This window comes from Podarcis raffonei, chromosome 8 (assembly GCF_027172205.1).
Source record: "Podarcis raffonei isolate rPodRaf1 chromosome 8, rPodRaf1.pri, whole genome shotgun sequence".
NCBI lineage: Eukaryota > Metazoa > Chordata > Lepidosauria > Squamata > Lacertidae > Podarcis > Podarcis raffonei.
In genome coordinates this window covers 85307526-85325687 of record NC_070609.1, presented here as the reverse complement: position 1 = coordinate 85325687, position 18162 = coordinate 85307526, and the positions used below count along the sequence as shown (strand labels likewise).

The following is an 18162-nucleotide window of genomic DNA, read 5'->3' as shown; positions in this document are numbered from 1 at the left end:
AAGTCCAACATCATGTTCTTACAGTGGCCAAACAGAGGCATGTGGTAAACCCACAAGCAGGACCTGAGCACAAGATTCTCTTATTGCAATTTGATGGCCAGGGCTGAGGGCAGTTTTGGTTCAAAGCGGCTGGAGGACACCATGTTGGCCAAAACTGAGCTTAGGCTGAGCAAATGATGGAAGAGAGACATGCTTATATGGCCGCCCAAACTTGCCCAGGAGGGAGTCCCATTGCAGGGGTGGCACTTGCTTCCAAGTAAGCATGCAGAGCTGTGCACAACTCGCAATGTATTCAAAGGGCCCCCTCCGTGTGTACAAGCGTACACACACACCACACACGATGGACTGGATAAGGTCTCTTTAACTTGGCAGGGCATGGGTGGGATCAGGTGGGGAGCCTGGTGGGCCAAGGTGGCTGGGCTGCCCACCTTCCCCTCTGGCAATACGTGGCAGTGAGGAGGGTGCCAAAGGAGTGGGAGGAGAGAGTTTCGGGTGCTCAGCCAGAGGGACTCCAAAAGCTCCCTTGCTCACAGCGCCGTGGAGCCCGCAGCGGACTTGGCCTCCACCTGGCGTCCAGCAGCGGGCAGCGTGCTTTCGTAGAACCTCTTCTGGGACCGCAGGAGCGGCGTCTGGGTCTCGCCGTCTTGGCAGGCCCTGCGCTTCATGCAGCGGAACGTATGCTGGGTCCAGCAGTAAACAGCGCAGTTCAGGAGGCCCTGGGATGACGCTGTCAGGGCCTAGGAGAGAGATGGGGAGACGGGCGGGTCAGTGGCTGCAGCAGAACTGGAGAGCAGCAAAATTCCAGTTGAAGCAGCAGAATACGGTGGTGCCATTTCAATCAGCTCTTTCCCACCCCCTCAAGACCATGAGGACTACCACCTTAATTTACTCTTTAAGGGGGGAAGGAACACAACGCAGCACTAAACCCCTTGATCTGCATGCTGAAGGTCTTGGGTTCAATCCCTGACACCTCCAGGTAGGTCTGGGAGGGACCCTTGCCTGAAAGCCACTGGTCCAACTCCATGAAATACCGTATTTTTCGCTTTATAGGACACACCGGGCCATAGGACGCACTGGACCATAGGAGGGGGAGAACAGGAAAAAAAATATTCTCCCCCTCTCTGCTCAGCGCCCCTACAGCGAAGCGGCAGGATAAATGGAGCCCCTTCCATTTCTCCTCCCGCTTGGCTGAAGGGGCGCTGCGCAGCTCTTCCTCTCGGCTGAAGCCAGGAGAGTCTTGCTCTCCCGGCTTCAGCAAAAGGAAGCCGAAGCCTTTGGAGCGCATCGTGAGGTCCCGCTGTGCTCGAAAGGCTTCAGGGATAGCCACCTGAAGCCTTTGGAGCGCAGCGGGAACTCGTGCTGCACTCCAAAGGCTTCAGGTTCCTTTCGCTGATCGACCCCTCTCGCTCTCCAGGCTTCAGCGAAAGCAACACGAAGCCTCCAGAGCGCGGAGGGAGTGCTCCCTCTGCGCTTCGGAGGCTTCGCGTTGCTATCGCTGAAGCCAAGGAGCCTGCATTCGCTCCATAGGACGCACACACATGTCCCCTTAATTTTTGGAGGGGGAAAAGTGCGTCCTATAGAGTGAAAAATACGGTACTTTGCTTTCATGTTGAGGCCTAGTCCGTTTCCAGCCTCTCTGGAGTCTCCTATCCTCACTGTTGCTGCTGTTTACTGTGCTTTTCTTCGGCTATCACCCTGTTTTCCTCCCTTAAATGTATTCCGTCTCCTTATCCACATCTTTAAACAGACAAAAAGGCCTCCTCTGAAATTGTTTGCCTCAGCTTTCCCCCCCTTTTCGTACCTTCCGCATTCGAAACAAGGTGCTCTACCGCTGCCCCTCCCCAATAGAAATCTTTGACATGAAATAACATGAATAGTGCCCCCGACTCTCCTTGGGTTGTCATGGACCTGTTGCTCATCCTCTCAGCCTGACATACCTCACAGGGTTGGCGTTAGAATAAAATGGCAACACAGGGAGGGGGGACAGTGTAGATTGTCATCTGAGAAGATACTGGGGTAGAAATCCCATAAACTGAGTGGCCCCAAAGAGCAGCCACCTCCACCCCCCCCAAAAAAAATCCCCATTTGCTTTTCAGAAGGAGCATCCAGTGCCATTTTGAAAGACGAGTAGAACCTGCAACAAAATGTTGCAGCGGGGTTCAACACACTGCAGCCCCTTTTGCTCGCCTCCTGGAAAAGGCCTAGTTAAGCATGACAGTTCCATTTCCTTCTCCATCCTGTTTTTTCTATTAAAAAAAAAACCCACCTGCCCAAAAGCAAAAGTCGATCAGCATTGTGTAGCTCCTGAACATGCTCAGTAGACTTGCCAGGTTAGGAGCACCCCCGTCCCCATAGATTTCAGGGCCCAAAATTGAGACCTGGGGGGTGGAGGGGGTGCTGGTGATTATCTCTGCCCTCCCTCCCACCACTGAGCCCTGAAGATGAAAAGAGGGGGGAGCAGAGGCGGGCAGGACCCTACAAGCCTAGGCAATAAGTTGTAGCCAGCTCACACAGGGCTGAAGCGAACAAGCTGTATGCAGAGTTGTCTTCATAAAAAATCATTTTTGAAAAAGGCACTCTCACCCAGCTGGAGATGACAGGAAAACCTGTTCCTGTCTTCCCTGGGCTGTTTTAGCATTCCCCTACCCCAACATAACGGGACACAGGTGGCGCTGTGGGTTAAACCACAGAGCCTGGGACTTGCCGATCAGAAGGTTGGCTGTTCGAATCCCCGCAACGGGGTGAGCTCCCATTGCTCGGTCCCTGCTCCTGCCAACCTAGCAGTTCAAAAGCACTTCAAAATAGGTACCGCTCCGTGGAAAGGTAAATGGCGTTTCCGTGTGCTGCTGTGGTTCGCCAGAAGCAGCTTAGTCATGCTGGCCACATGACCCAGAAGCTGTACGCCAGCTCCTTTGGCCAATAAAGCGAGATGAGCACCGCAACCCCAGAGTCGGTCATGGCTGGACCTAATGGTCAGAGGTCCCTTTACCTTTACTCCAACATATTTTCTGAACTTCTGCAAACTTTGAGTGATGCTTTCCTCTCTCTTGGAAGGTGGACGGTGCAATTGGCAGGTGGAGAATGAGTTTGCTATTAGTTTTTAGGATTCATTTTAATGTGGCTTTATTACCCCAGCTGCAGTCGAGGCAAGGGGCCCACCGTGCAGGGCTAGCCCATAGGTCCCATTGTCCACAGCGCTGGTCATATCAGTGGTGCCGTCAGGGGTTGACCTGAGGCTCACATTGTTTGTTTTATTTTTATTTATTTTCCTTGCATTGACAGCTTCCGTCATGGAGCCCAGAGGGATCCAAATGTGGCTCCCACGCAATCACTGTGGGATGTAATCCATGAGAGGCAGTCAAGTACAACATTCCTTGTAACGCTAGAGAAGACATGCGAGGGAATGTTTGGTCCAGCCAGTCAAAACTTCCTGTTCCTCCTTGCTGGAGCATCCTTCCTTTTGCATGTGATAGAAGGTGGGCGTGACCTTACCTGTCCAGGTAACAAAAGGACAAGTCACACAGCTCCCCTCTTTCTCTTTGACTTCCTTCATCGTTTGACCAGCTTCTAGCTAGGACTGCTCTGCTAGCTCTCAGCTAGCAGCAGCACTGGGATTATTCCCCCATATGGGGTAGATACATATTGGTAACTAAGTTTGCCTTCAGGGATCCAACTGTGAACTGATGTGAGTAAACTTGTTTTTATCATCTTTGAATAAGATTGTGGCATCTTTATTCTTTTTAAGAAGGATTCAAGGGAATTTACCAGGAACGTACAATTCAATCTGAGACAGGTTGAATTGTATAATAGTGAGAGGCTCACACGAGACTGCAACCAGTTATTTGCTGTGCATGAGAAGAGGAATGTAAACTCTGCTAAGGAAAGGAAATTGCTAGCGCAAGTTAGGAAGGATATTAATAAACAATATATCCTCTCCTGCCACCCTGAACATTCCCACAATCACTTGCTCAGGCATTGACAAGGCCCAGACCTGCTTGTTTTCAGCAAGGTAACAGGGCTGCTCGCATTTGAATTTGTATTTCTCAGAACCGTATTCAATTTAAAAATAAACAACAACTGCACATAAAACCATGCAATGAAAACCATATAAAAATGTTAAAATCAGAAATCGGATAACTGTTGTGGGGGCGGGGAATGCATTCTTAATTGCCTGCATAAGCCTGATGGAAAAGAAAAAAATTTCAGCGGGCATTGAAAACCTGGCACAAAAAGGCGCCTGCTAAATCTCTAGTGGCGCAGAGTTCCACAGGACTGGGCCAACAACACTAAAGTCTCTGCTTCTTGTTGTTGTCAAATTTTCGTCATAAACTCGGGGCACAAGCAAAGACTCTCCTGCAGGTGATCGAGGGTTCAGGCGATCTCTGAGTTACCCGGGACCTAAGTAGTTCAGGGCTTCAAAGATTAACACAATGCTTACCTCTAAAACACAAAATCCCATGTACGGCCTGGTGTGCTCCAAAGATGTCAGTCTGAAGATTCCAAGGATAAAGGCTGGAAAAATCAAAAGGGGAGGACTCAGTCACCAATAATATCACATCGCTGTAGCCCCAAAGTGACTTCAGTAAGGCACAGCTAGGTGTTTTTCTTTCCCCAGCCAATTATTTGTTTTACTTATTAAACCTGCATCCTCTCAAAGAAATCCCAAAACTTCAAAACTTTAAAGCAGGCTTCCTCAACCTCAGCACTCCAGATGTTTTCAGACTACAATTCCCATCATCACCTGCCCCTAATTTTCCAGAATGCTTTTTTTGTGGGTTATCGGGAGAAAAGGTAAGAAGGAACATTGTTTTATTTATTTCCTTTAAATTAACTTATCTGAGAGGGCAAGCCACAGATATATCTATATCTACTTATCCGGGGGTAACTCTCATGGACTTTCTAGACACGTAACAAGGCAGACTGTCAAAGGCAGGGCATTCCCCAGCTTTCCTTACCTGGACCCCAGCAGCAAAAAAATATCATGGGGTACAAAAACACTCTTTGCTCTACCATCTTAATCATCGCCCACTCCTGATCGCCCACGTAGCCGGTTGAATTCAGAAACCTCTTGTACAGCGCTCTGGCTTGGAGAAGCAAAACCTGCAGAAAAACCAAAACCAGTTATCAGAATCTACTACAGTCATAGCTCATGTTACGGATGCTTCAGGTTACATGTTTTCGGGTTACGGACTGCGGGAAACCCGGAAGTACCGGAACAGGTTACTTCTGGGTTTCGCCGCTCGCACATGTGCAGAAACGCTGAATTGCGCATGCACAGAAGCGCCAAATTGCGCCTGTGCAGACGTGGTGCTTCAGGATGTGAATGATGCGGGTTGCGGACGTGCCTCCATCACGAATTACGTCCGCAACCCGAGGTTCCACTGTAGTTCCTCCTGATCGCGTTTAATGAGGAGGGCTTGGGCTCTAAGCCTCAGGCAGCAATGAAGCCCAGGATTAAATACACCCTGACTTCCTCAGAGGAAGGTGTTGCTAGAAATCTCACTAACATGAGCAATACACTCAATGTGTAAATAAAATAAAATTCAGCACAACCTTCTCTTATAATAGCAATGAAGTAGATGAAACAGGTAGCACTAAAAATACAGCAAAATCGCATCTGGCATGTGAGTTACATTTAGGGCTGGGCGATATATTGATACAGCATCCAAAACTGGTTTGAAGTCTATACTGTGATATCGGCGTCATAGTTTTAGACCTGGCAACATATCGCAAAACATGACGTGAAGCCAGCCAATGCCTCTACATAGCTCCAGCCTTATTTCAGACTACGTGATATATCGGTATATTGCTATGTTTAGCTGGTGATATATTGCGATGTTGAAAACCAGATATTGAACAGCCCCATATATGCAAAACCACATATACTTGATCCGCCCTCCTGTGACCCTCCTTACTTTCCTGAGCCAGCACGAGAGCAGACCTTACCCTCCAAGCAAGGCAGAGAGCTTTTAAGCACTTTGCTTTCCTTAATGGGCACGTCTCATTCAGCACACAAGCTCTGAGATGCCCTCACGAGATCTCATAGGGCCATTTAAGTTCCCGTGAAATCTCATGAGAGCCCAGTAGACAACGTGGGGTGCTTAAAAGCTCTTTCCACATCAGGAAAACACAGCACAAAATGAGCTTTTTACGCTCTCCACCTTGCATGCAATTAATTTGCAAGGTTTCAATTTGCAGGGTTGAAATTGTGGAAGTCAATTGCCCATAAGATGCAATTGCATTGTATTGCAAAAATGGTATCTCACACCGATACGCCCATCCAACATTGGCTCTTCCTAGTCTTCCAAATGCTAGAGAACGTTGGGGTCTCATCAGCATGTGGTGGGCATGTGGGAAAGTGGCTCAGTTCCAGGAAGAATTTGTTGAAATAAAAGCAAATACTGAACCAAACACGTCTAAATATCCAGAGCTGGCTCTGCTCAGCCTTTCTGCACGAGGTAGCACTAAGTTACAGTTCAAACCCCTGGTGGCCAGGCTCGTAATAATGAAATGCTGGAAGAATCGGGGGGGGGGGGGGCTGCTTCTTTGACAAACTGGTACAATGCAGTATGTTAAGCAGCACTTGTGGAAAAATTGACTAACAGAATAAAATTCACATATGGTTTAAAGCACAAAGACTCTTTTGCAATAGACAGGGACAGCTTTATTATGTACACAGCTAAAAATGAAAACAGAGGACTCCCTTCACATTATGAAATTGTTGGGTAAGCATAAACTGTATAGTTATGGGTTTGCAGGGAGCAAGGGTCTCCTAAAATTCCTGGGTGCCCGGTTCTCCCCACAGTTTCTGAAATTAGTAAATGAGGGGTTCGGTCAAATTATTTGGCAAGGCCTAAAAAATAAGTCAAGCCAGCTTCCTCAGGAGATTGGCGGAGAGAGGTGCCATTGAAGAACAAAAACAGGCGATGGCAGAAAAGGCGGGACATTCAGTTTCAGGCAAGAAATGGGATAGACTCCAGCTGTGTGTTAGTTTGCAAAAAGCAACAGCAGAGCTGGGAGAGGGAGGCTGCCAGGATTACAGAGAGTGATGTCATCCCAGGAAAAAAAGATCTATGATTCCATGATTCTACTGTGGGGAGTTTGTGGGGAGTGTTGTCCCAAACTAGGGTTTCCCGAAGTCTCACCACCTGCGCTGCCTGCTCCCCCTTTCCATTTTAAGCCTGGTGGAATAGGCCCTACGGTCCCTCTGGGTTGCAACACCAATCTGTAGCTCAGTGATACTGGATAGTTTTAGAAAATTTACAGTTACGTTGTACTGGAGCTCTATATAAGCAGGCCGACTGAACCCTTCAGTTCAGTTCTGTTCTGGCCTGTGAATAAACAAGAGCTGTTTGAAGAATCGCTGTGTCGTCTGATATGTTCACCCATGACTTAACACTGGCGACGAAGGTGGGATCGATGGACATCAGAGCACAGCCAGATGCGGCCACCCTCTAAGCTGAATCACTGAGCTGAATCACTGAACGTCATTTTCGATCCCTTATTTGCATAACTATCTACAGTATCCCCCTGCTGGCCCAGGGTGAGAACTTCAGTAAAACTTCATGCCAAAGGTCCCAGGTTCAGTCCCCGACAGCATCTCCAGGCAGGGCTTGGGCGAGAACCCAGTCCAAAACCCCAGAGAGCTGCTGCCAGTCAGTGTAGGAAATATTGATCCAGATGGGCCAATGATCTGTACAAGGCAGCTTCCCATGTTCTGCCAGCTGATCCTAAGGGCCTCAAGGCTTGACTCTCCAGTCCAGCCAACTTGTCTCGTGCCTGAGTCTTTCCCATGGGTACTGCTTTGGGTCTTGATCTCTGCCTAGTTTTGATTCTATGCCCCTATCTCTGGCCCTTCTTGCTGTTCCAGAACCTGAATCCCTCCTCGAAATAAAATAAAAAAAATTCTTCCAGTAGCACGTTGTTGTTGTTTAGTCGTTTAGTTGTGTACGACTCTTCGTAACCCCCTGGACCAGAGCACGCCAGGCACTTCTGTCTTCCACTGCCTCCCGCAGTTTGGTCAAACTTATGCTGGTAGCTTCGAGAACACTGTCCAACCATCTCGTCCTCTGTCGTCCCCTTCTCCTTGTGTCCTCCATCTTTCCCAACATCAGGGTCTTTTCCAGGGAGTCTTCTCTTCTCATGAGGTGGCCAAAGTATTGGAGCCTCAGCTTCACGATCTGTCCTTCCAGTGAGCACTCAGGGCTGATTTCCTGAAGAATGGAGAGGTTTGATCTTCTTGCAGTCCATGGGACTCTCAAGAGTCTCCTCCAGCACCATAAGGTATGAGCTTTCGTGTGCATGCACACTTCTTCAGATACCTTATCTAAAGAAGTGTGCATGCACATGAAAGCTCATACCAATAACAAACCAACTGTTCCTAAGGTGTTACTGGAAGAAATTTTTTTATTTTCTTTCGACTACGGCAGACCAACACAGCTACCTATCTGTAACTGAATCCCTCCTGTTTTAGACCCCACCCTGGCTTCTAGAATACCTCCCTGCCCACACCTGAAATTCCAGATCACCTGGAGCCCAGCTCTGCTTTTCCTGAGGCCAACTTTTTTGCAATCAGCACCTATGTCTCTTACCAGGATAGCAATGAAGCTGGCCAGGAATGAGATGAAAAACACTCCGATGCCGTAAGAGAACATCACACTGCACGGATGTTGATGGGGACCGGTGATGAACTTGACTTCCGTGTGCATCAAGAGGCACCTGCCAGACAGAAAGGAGATAGAAGGTCCATAAATAGCAACACCCTAGAGGTCCTGGGCCCTAAGGAAGTCAGATTAGCCTCAACCAGAGCCAGGGCCTTTTCAACACTGGCTCCGGCCTGGTGGAACGCTCTGCCTCATGAGACCAGGGCCCTGAAGGATCTGATTTCTTTCTGCAGGGCCTGTAAGACAGAGTTGTTCTGCCTGGCCTTTGACTTGGAATCAACTTGATTCCCTCCCCCTCTTTCTTTTCTTTTCTTTTCTCCTTCTGTGAGGGAACTCCTATTTGGGGACTTCCCTGGCTTTTTTCTGGCCCACGTAGGACCAGTCTGGATAGTTGGCCTTGGTGAAGATTTGACGTTTTCATCCCCAAAATGTTTCTGATTTGAGTTTCTACTGAAATGAGGCTGCATTTTAATGTTGTATTTTAATCTTGTTTTTAAGTTGTATTTTAATTAATTGTTTTTATACCTGGTGTTAGCCGCCCTGAGTCCGGTATTGGCTGGGGAGGGTGGGGTATAAATAAAAGTTATTATTATTATTATTATTTATTATTAGAAGGGGACCCTAGTCCCTGACAAAGCACAATATGGACTCACAGTCCAGTGGGACAGGCTGTAGAGGCTCACACAGGCAGGGCCAATCATTGTCAAAAGGAGGCACCCCAAGTAGCCTGGTCGCTGTAGCCCATGAGTGGATAACCTCGAGACTGGATTACTGCAACACGCTCAATGTCGGGCTGCCCTTGGAAGCTTCCGCTGGTGGCCAGAGTGCTGATGGGGCCCCTGGCTGACATCTCAAACTGGGCCAGGTTCAAGCTCCTTGTATTATTTTACAAAGCCCTGAATGACACAGGTCCAGGGCATCTCAGGGTCCAACTGAACACTTATATCCCAGCTTGATCACTGAGATCACTTGCAGGAACGTCGTAGTTGGCGAGGCTCATCTGAGATCGACACAGAAGCGAGCCTTTAGTGTCATTAGCCAGCTCCTGCGTAAGACTCTGCCAAGAGAGATTCAAACATTCACCTTTTATACTAATTCTCAAATGTTTACTGGAAACTTTTCTTTGCAGCCAGGCTTTTTTCCCCTTCTGTTAAAAAATGTATTTTTCTTTTTATTTATTTAAACATTTATTTATTTATTTATTTATAGACACACAAGAACAGAAGAACAACAAAATTGAATGAAAACTAAAATTAAACATACGCACAAAATTCAAATTTGGTTGTTTCATGCACATTCCGCGGGGAAAATATATGATTGTTGTTGTGGGGGTGGTAATAAGATATGTAAACAGAGATGTTTTGTTTATAAATATAAGTGAAATTTTCACTTAAAGCTGTAAGAGCTGGTGGAATGGTCTTCCTCAAGAGGTTGTGGACTCTCCTTCCTTGGAGGTTTTTAAACAGAGGTTGGATGGCCATCTGTCATGGATGCTTTAGCCGAGATTCCTGCATTGTAGGGGGTTGGACTAAATGACCCTCAGGATCCCATTCTATGATTCTATGATTCCTAAGAGTCATTTGGACCTTGTAATCATTAATATACAAAATTAAAATTTGCAACGTATTTGAAAATGAAGCTTTTTTTGTTTGCTCTCTACTGTACCTTGATTTTTTAGTTATTTTTTTCAGCAGTAACTGCAGACCAGATTTAGCTATACCATAAATCCTTAGTTAATCCCTCTAAATACTTCTATTTTCTTGTGATAACCCTCCTGGCCTCTAACAATTAATACATATTCAATTCCATAGGGACGCAGGTGGCGCTGTGGGTTAAACCACAGAAAAAATAACAAAAAATACAAAAATACAAAAAAGTTTAAAAACACATAAAGTTCACAATACTTATTTTTCATTAACATATTTCCCCGACCTCCTCATACCTCCCTTTTTTGTATTCCAATTCAAATTGTTAGTTCAGCAAATCCTTAACAGTAATTTTTAACCTATTTCTGCACCTTTTTTTCCATATCACTCAAAACATTACAGCTGGAAACCACTTAGTTTCTATCCGACATCATTCTAACATTCATTAATTTTACAATATTTCTGTAAATAGTCCTTAAATTTCTTCCAATCTTCTTCCGCCGACTCTTCTCCCTGGTCACGGATTCTGCCAGTCATTTCTGCCAATCCCATGTAGTCAATCATCTTCATCTGCCATTCTTCCAGAGTGGGTAAATCCTGTGTCTTCCAGTACTTTGCGATAAGTATTCTTGCTGCTGTTGTAGCATACATAAAAAAAGTTCTATCCTTCTTTGACACCAATTGGCTGACTATGCCCAGAAGAAAGGCCTCTGGTTTCTTCAGGAAGGTATATTTAAATACCTTTTTCAATTCATTATAAATCATTTCCCAGAAAGCCTTGATCTTAGGGCACGTCCACCAAAGGTGAAAGAATGTACCTTCATTTTCTTTGCATTTCCAACATTTATTGTCGGGCAAATGATAAATTTTTGCAAGCTTGACTGGGGTCATGTACCACCTGTATATCATTTTCATAATATTCTCTCTTAAGGCATTACATGCCGTAAATTTCATACCTGTGGTCCACAACTGTTCCCAGTCAGCAAACATAATGTTATGTCCAAGATCTTGTGCCCATTTAATCATAACAGATTTAACCGTCTCATCCTGAGTGTTCCATTTCAACAGCAAGGAGCCCAGAATAAAATTTAAGATATTAACTGATGTAAAGGAAAGGGGTGGATTTGCCCTGCCAGACTTTAAAGTTTATTATGAATCAGCAGCATTCTGCTGGTTGAAAGACTGGCTGCTTCTTGAGAACACAGACATTTTGGATTTAGAAGGTTTTAACAACGTTTTTGGGTGGCATGCATATTTGTGGTATGACAAGGTTAAAGCACATAAAGCATTTAATAACCATATTGTCAGGAAAGCATTGTTTAATGTTTGGATTAGATATACGGATTTATTTATTATGAATCAGCAGCATTCTGCTGGTTGAAAGACTGGCTGCTTCTTGAGAACACAGACATTTTGGATTTAGAAGGTTTTAACAACGTTTTTGGGTGGCATGCATATTTGTGGTATGACAAGGTTAAAGCACATAAAGCATTTAATAACCATATTGTCAGGAAAGCATTGTTTAATGTTTGGATTAGATATACGGATTTATTGGAAAATAAAACCCCAAGGTGGTTGTCACCAATGGAAGCGAAAGCTCAGAAAAAGCTCAATATGGAGGCCAAATGGCCGAAATATTGGGAAATTTTGGAGCAAGGAGGAGATAGACTGAAACTGCAGAGTTTTGAGAAACTAAAAAAACAAAGTGCGAGATTGGCTGCATTATTATCAGATAATGGAGGCATATAATTTGGATAAGAAAATCGGCTTCCAGGTGGAAAAATCAAAATTGGAAACAGAACTGTTAGAACCTAAAACTAAGATTTTGTCAAAGATGTATAACTGTTAACCTAATTCAACCCACATTTTACCATCTTCCTCATAAGAATATGGGTGGGCTTTGTCAAAAGCCTTACTGAAATCAAGATACACTATGTCCACAGTATTCCCCCGATGCACCAAGCTTGTAACGCTATCAAAAGAAGAAATATGATTTGTCTGGCGTGACTTAGTTTTTGAGAAACCCATGCTGGGTCTTAGTAATCACAGCATCCTTTTCTAAATGCTCACAGGCTGACTGTTGAATTATCTGTTCTAGGACATTTCCTGGTATTGATGTCGCTGCTCACTTGTTGGTTGTTACCTGGGTCTTCTTTCCCCCTTTTTTGAAGATGGGGACCATTATGTACTGAAGTTCTCACCCTGGGCCAGCAGGGGGATACTGTAGATAGTTATGCAAATACGGGATCGAAAGTGACGTTCAGTGATTGGATAGTTTTAGAAAGTTGTAAGGTGGCCCTGATGCCCTCCACCCCTACCGAGGCAGTCATCCGGGTGCTGCGAGGCCTTTTTGCAACGCATGGGTGTCCCGATGTCCTCGTCTCCAAGAACGGACCGCAGTTCACCTCAGGCACTTTTGAGCGATACCTTTTGGGACTGGGCATCTGCCATGCCCTAACGGCACCATTTCATCCATCCAGCACCATCCAGAATGGTGCGCTTGGCAAAAGAGGCACTGGCAAGCCTGGACCAGGGAGACTGGCACGAGCGGATTGCTGAATACTTGTTCGTGCAACACATCACCCCTCATGCGGCCCCAGGGCGGAGTCCTGCCAAACTGCTTATGGGCCGCCGCCTCAGGTCTCCGCTCGACCGGCTTGGCTGCCCCCGGACTTTGCCGCGGCCAAACCTCCAGGCGGTGCCAACGCGCCACGGTCATTTGTTCCAGGAAACCAGGTCTTTGCCCGGAACTTTGTGGGGGACATTCCTTGGGTGCCAGCCACAGTAGTGGGAGTCACTGGACCTCGCTCGTACCAGGTGGCGCTCGAAGACGGACGTTTGTGGCGCTGGCACATAGACCAGCTTAGGCGCAGGGTTGGGGACTTGGGCACTACTGCAGTGCCCCCAGCTGCGCTCATGGCTCCGGAACAGACACTTACAGATGGTGAGGCTCCACCTACACCTCTCTTGCAAACTGGGGGCGTGGAGCCGAACCAAGCCGCTTCAGAGGGTCTGCCGGACTTCCCACAGACTCAGACCACTGCCGTGCCTGACATTTCGCCAACTCCACTTGTGGAGGTTCCACCCACAGCAGCGGTTCCAGGGGACTTGGTTTCAACGCCACCTAGGGTCACGCCACAGCCTCAGCAAGAATCGGGCAGCCCAACGGACCTGGGTACTGCTCCCCGGCAGTCTGGCAGAGTTTCCAAGCGCCCAACTTATTTAAAGGACTATGTTGTTGGACATGTAATACTGTTGGTCTAATGGAAGTATGTGAAATGTAACCGATATGCTTTTGTGCCTAATTGAACCAACGTGTAGTGCTGTATATAAGGAAACCATTACGATGGTAACTAACGCCTTATCTCGGTGGGGAGGGGTGTTATGTGCTGAAGTTCTCACCCTGGGCCAGCAGGGGGATACTGTGGATAAGTGTTCAAATAAGGGATCGAAAGTGATGTTCAGTGATTGGATAGTTTTAGAAAGTTGTAGCAATTATGTGTACTGGAGCTCTATATAAGCAGGCTGACTGAGCCCTTCAGCTCAGTTCCTGTTCTGACCTCTGAAAAAAGAAGAGCTGTTTGAAGAATCGCTGTGTCATCTGATATGTTCACCCACAACTTAACAGGGACAACATTTGCCTGCCTCCAGTCTGTAGGGACTTCACCTGCTCTCCAGGAATTCTCAAAAATTATAGACAGAGGCTCTGAGATTACATTCTCAAACCCCTTTAGTACCCTTGGGTACAGCTCATTAGACCCTGGAGCTTTTAATTTGTTTAACGTAGCTAGGTGTTCCTTTCCCACCACTTCTCCTATATTGGGCTGCAGTTCCCGCCTTTCATTGTTTTCTCCCCTCAGTGGACATACCACTTGCTTGTTCTTCCTGCTGCTTTGAACATAGCCAAATAAACCTTTATTGCGTGGCAAGTCCCCCTCCCCCCTTGAGAAATAAATACACAGGACACGGTATTTAAGGTTAATGGGCGAAAACAGCCACAACTTTATTGATTGCAGGAATTGAGCGGTATTGGCTTAGGCCTATTGGCTATCAGCTGGAGAGGCGAAGAGAGGGCGGTCCTCGGGCGCGCCGGGCATAAATAGCCCAGGCCACACACACACACCCCCGACCAGCCCATTGGCTAGGCAGGGAGATGACACGCGTGAGGATTCCTTCATTCTTGCGGGGGCTGTGAGCCAGCCCCCGTGTGCATGGGGAGGGCGTGGGCCCGCAACCCCACCTCCTCTTCAGTTCGGAAGTGGCTTTATTATCTTTCACCTCTCTTGCAAGCCTGAGATCATTCTGAGCTTTAGCCCGCCTGACCTTTCCCCCTGTCACAGTTGGCTACTCATGTATACTCTTCCTTCACAATTCCCCTTTAAGCCCACAGTGTGAATTTGGCCTAGGTTAGCCCTCTTGGCCAGGATTCCAGCAATAAGTGGGTCCGGATCCACATCGAGAATAGCAAACAGCTGCTCTCTACCGTGTTCCGTGCTCTTCCAATGCCCACCTGCCTCAGCAGATGGAATGTCCATATTCAAATAGCATGAGAAACTGTTAGCCTGGTCATGGAATTTCCCACCACAGGAGAGGACAGTTGAACTGGCATGGTGGTTCTTCCTCCCTCTTTGTCATCTCCTTTGTCATCTAGAAGTCTCTGGAAATACACTTTAGAAGATTAAATGAGAATTCCTGGGACTAGAGGAATATAATTATTGGGGTATCTTCCTCTCTTTGGTGTCCACCCTTCTTCCTTTTGGTCCTTCTTATCACCCAAAAAGGTGACCACAACCGCTTCTGAGAAGAGAAAATCATGGCACATGGCAGTGGTGGCCTCCACAAATGGCTGGTTCTGCAGTTGACGAATCCTGTTATTTTGCTGGGGTTCCTCCTTCCCACCAGCTCATTTCCTGCTCCTGAGTATACGTCGTATGAAGTGATCACCCCAAGGCAGTTGGTGCTTTGGGGAGGGAAAGCCAAGAAGAATGAACTTTCCTATATCCTCAATGTATCAGGAAAGGACTACGTCATTCAGTTGAAGCCCAGGAAGCACGACTTCCTGGTCAAAAACCTCCCACTCTTCACATACAGTTCCCAGGGCAGACGGATCGAAAGTCATCCCTACATCCCTGTTGAATGCTACCACGAAGGGCATGTGGATGGCGTAGCCAATTCGCTTGTGGTTCTGAAGACCTGCTCTGGCTTGACAGGATTCCTAAGTATCAGAGACAGAAATTATGGCATAGAGCCTTTCCACGATTCTTCAACTTTTCAGCACCTTCTCTACCTGATCAACGAACCAAAGCCTTGTATGTGTGGAATGAGAGCTCCAGTTGCAAAGCGTCAGGCAGAAGAACTGAGGGCGGAAAGAGGGACCCGGCGTGACCCAAGGCACCCAAAATACATTGAGCTGTACATTGTTGTGGACGAGAAGCTGTTTCAGTTTGAAGGTGCCAATGAAACCAGGATGGCATACCTCATTTTGGACATAGTTAACTTAATGGGTGTGCACTTCCGGGAGCTGCACACAAGTATTGTCCTGATTGGACTGGAGATCTGGAACACAGGCAACCCTTTTGAGGTTACAAATGAGGTTGGGTTGCTTCTGAATAATTTCAACAGCTGGAGAGTGAACGGTCTTGCGAAGTGGATGAAGCACGACACAGCCCTGTTGCTCACTCACCAGGAGTTCGAGCACACCCTCGGGAAGTCATATGGTAATGCCATCTGCAGGCCAAGCTATTCTGCAGGGGTTTTGAGCTACTTGCAGAAGAATCCAATTCTCTTTTCAAGGGCCATGTCCCATGAGTTGGGTCATCACATGGGGCTTGAACACGACGAATCCAACTGTGTTTGTGGAGGATACAAAACCTGTGTCATGCATTCGTACAAGGCAGAAACGAACAAGTTCAGCAACTGCAGCATTCACACTTTTGCAGAACTTGTGCTGGAAGGGAACCTGGACTGCCTGAACAACAGGCCCCAAAAGATACCATCTATCAAGCATTGTGGCAATGGAGTGTTGGATAAGGGAGAAGAATGCGACTGCGGCGGCACGCAGAGGTGCAAGCAGAATCTTTGCTGCAACCCTGACTGCACCTTGAAGCCACCTGCACAATGCTCTTCTGGGCCATGTTGTAAAAACTGTCACTTCCTTCCAAGTGGAGACCTTTGTCGAATTCAGATCAATGAGTGTGACCTTCCTGAGTACTGTAGTGGGAAATCTGAGTGGTGCCCCAATGATGTGTACATGCAAGACGGGACGCCGTGCAGCAAACATGATTCCCATTGTTATGCCAAGCAGTGTTGGACTCACAAGTACCTGTGCGCCAGGATCTTTGGCTATGGAGCCACAGCGGCTCCAGCATCCTGCTTTCAGTCTCGGAATAGTGTGGGGGATGCGTATGGCAACTGTGGCAGGGATTGGACAGGAAGTACTTTTGTGAAATGCCAGCCTCAAGACGTAAAGTGCGGGAGAGTTCAGTGTACCAACGTCAGAAACATACCTTCAATGCCACACTATACCGTGACTCCCACTGAGTTGTCAGGCACTAGCGCTAGCTGCTGGAGCGTGGCCTACCATGGCGGGACAGATTTGGTGGATCTCGGAATGGTGCCTGATGGCACTCCATGTGGCCCTGGGAAACTCTGCAAGAACCATACGTGCATTTTCAGGAAGAAGGCAGTGTGTGATCCCAACAAAAAGTGCAATGACAGAGGTGTTTGTAACAACCTCAATAACTGCCACTGCAACAGTGGCTGGGCCCCTCCAAACTGCATGTTTTGGGGGTCTGGGGGAAGCATCGATGGTGGGTATCCAAGGCAGAACTGGAGCACAAAAGTCGTGAAACGAGCTTTTGAAACAGTGATCCCTCTAGGAGTCCTGGTTCTTGCCGCTATCACTTTTATTGTGCCAAGGCTGTGGAAGCTACCAGAATGGTGTAGGCAATTCACCAGCTCACGGGTTGGAGGGAATCTGCAAGGCAGCAGCCTAGATGTTGACAAAGTTGATTCCTGTCGCGTTTGCAAAGTAAAGGAAGGATTGAACTCTACAGATTCCAAAGAGTAATGCTTGTGGACATTTCAAGGCATCCTTGGACCTCCTGTTAAGACATCGACTGCACTCCAAAGCATCTATAATAAAGCAGAGGTTGGTGGCAAGTGGACTCCAGTTCCCATCATCCCTGGCTGTTGACCATGCTGTGCCAGTGGCTGATGGGATCTGTAGTTCAGCCATATGTCGGGGCGGCGCACATGCTCCCTCATCCCAGAAATAAATTTCCCCTGTATATAGTCCTTATAATAGGAGCAATTGTAAAACGGTCTTTGCTCTAATAAAATTTGCATTTTCCCCCAGTTGCAAAAGCCTTAAGAAGAATGCACTGAAATAGTTTAATGAAATCAAATGTTTCATTCCGTGCTGTGTAACCTAGCAGTAGTAAAACAGTTTGTCCTTGTTGGGTGACTAACTCAGAACTTCAAGGACCGTTAAGTGTCATTTCACTAGCATTTAGGAACTGGGTTTGCACAATTAACCATGTGTACAAACTTGGCTTTCCCTCACTCGCCCTTTTCATCCAGGGTGAAACAGCAAAGACATAACAGGAGAAGAGTCCTGGCGAGTCAGGCCAATGGCCCATCAAGTCCAACATCATGTTCTTACAGTGGCCAAACAGAGGCATGTGGTAAACCCACAAGCAGGACCTGAGCACAAGATTCTCTTATTGCAATTTGATGGCCAGGGCTGAGGGCAGTTTTGGTTCAAAGCGGCTGGAGGACACCATGTTGGCCAAAACTGAGCTTAGGCTGAGCAAATGATGGAAGAGAGACATGCTTATATGGCCGCCCAAACT

At 47.1% G+C, this 18162-nt stretch overlaps 2 protein-coding genes and 1 long non-coding RNA gene across 3 annotated transcripts; 1 reads left to right on the top strand and 2 right to left on the bottom strand.

Moving 5' to 3' along the window:
* Nucleotides 1-347: 347 nt before the first annotated feature.
* On the bottom strand, nucleotides 348-13227 carry LOC128420356 (transmembrane protein 116-like). Its single transcript, XM_053401956.1, has 5 exons — nucleotides 13124-13227; nucleotides 8592-8718; nucleotides 4956-5115; nucleotides 4439-4512; nucleotides 348-737 (listed from the first exon to the last, which is right to left on the bottom strand). The coding sequence occupies exons 1-5, from the start codon at nucleotides 13225-13227 to the stop codon at nucleotides 528-530; spliced, it is 675 nt and encodes a 224-aa protein (XP_053257931.1). The 3' UTR covers nucleotides 348-527.
* On the bottom strand, nucleotides 899-2321 carry LOC128419990 (uncharacterized). Its single transcript, XR_008331949.1, has 2 exons — nucleotides 1539-2321; nucleotides 899-1111 (listed from the first exon to the last, which is right to left on the bottom strand). It is a non-coding gene; the product is annotated as an uncharacterized LOC128419990 (long non-coding RNA).
* Nucleotides 13228-15122: 1895 nt separating the features above from the next.
* LOC128419989 (disintegrin and metalloproteinase domain-containing protein 21-like) lies at nucleotides 15123-17470 on the top strand. The gene has a single exon (XM_053401319.1). The coding sequence runs from the start codon at nucleotides 15123-15125 to the stop codon at nucleotides 17376-17378; it is 2256 nt and encodes a 751-aa protein (XP_053257294.1). The 3' UTR covers nucleotides 17379-17470.
* The last annotated feature ends 692 nt before the right edge of the window (nucleotides 17471-18162 follow it).

What these genes read in the sequence shown, in the direction of transcription:
- LOC128420356 (XM_053401956.1), bottom strand. Translation starts at nt 13,227, where the DNA reads ATGAGCGCAGCTGGGGGCACTGCAGTAGTGCCCAAGTCCCCAACCCTG. An exon ending in TTTTTGCTGCTGGGGTCCAG is followed by an intron (nt 4,513 to 4,955) that starts GTAAGGAAAGCT and finishes TGATTTTTCCAG; the next exon opens with CCTTTATCCTTGGAATCTTC. An exon ending in TGGGATTTTGTGTTTTAGAG is followed by an intron (nt 738 to 4,438) that starts GTAAGCATTGTG and finishes TCTCTCTCCTAG; the next exon opens with GCCCTGACAGCGTCATCCCA.
- LOC128419989 (XM_053401319.1), top strand. Translation starts at nt 15,123, where the DNA reads ATGGCACATGGCAGTGGTGGCCTCCACAAATGGCTGGTTCTGCAGTTG.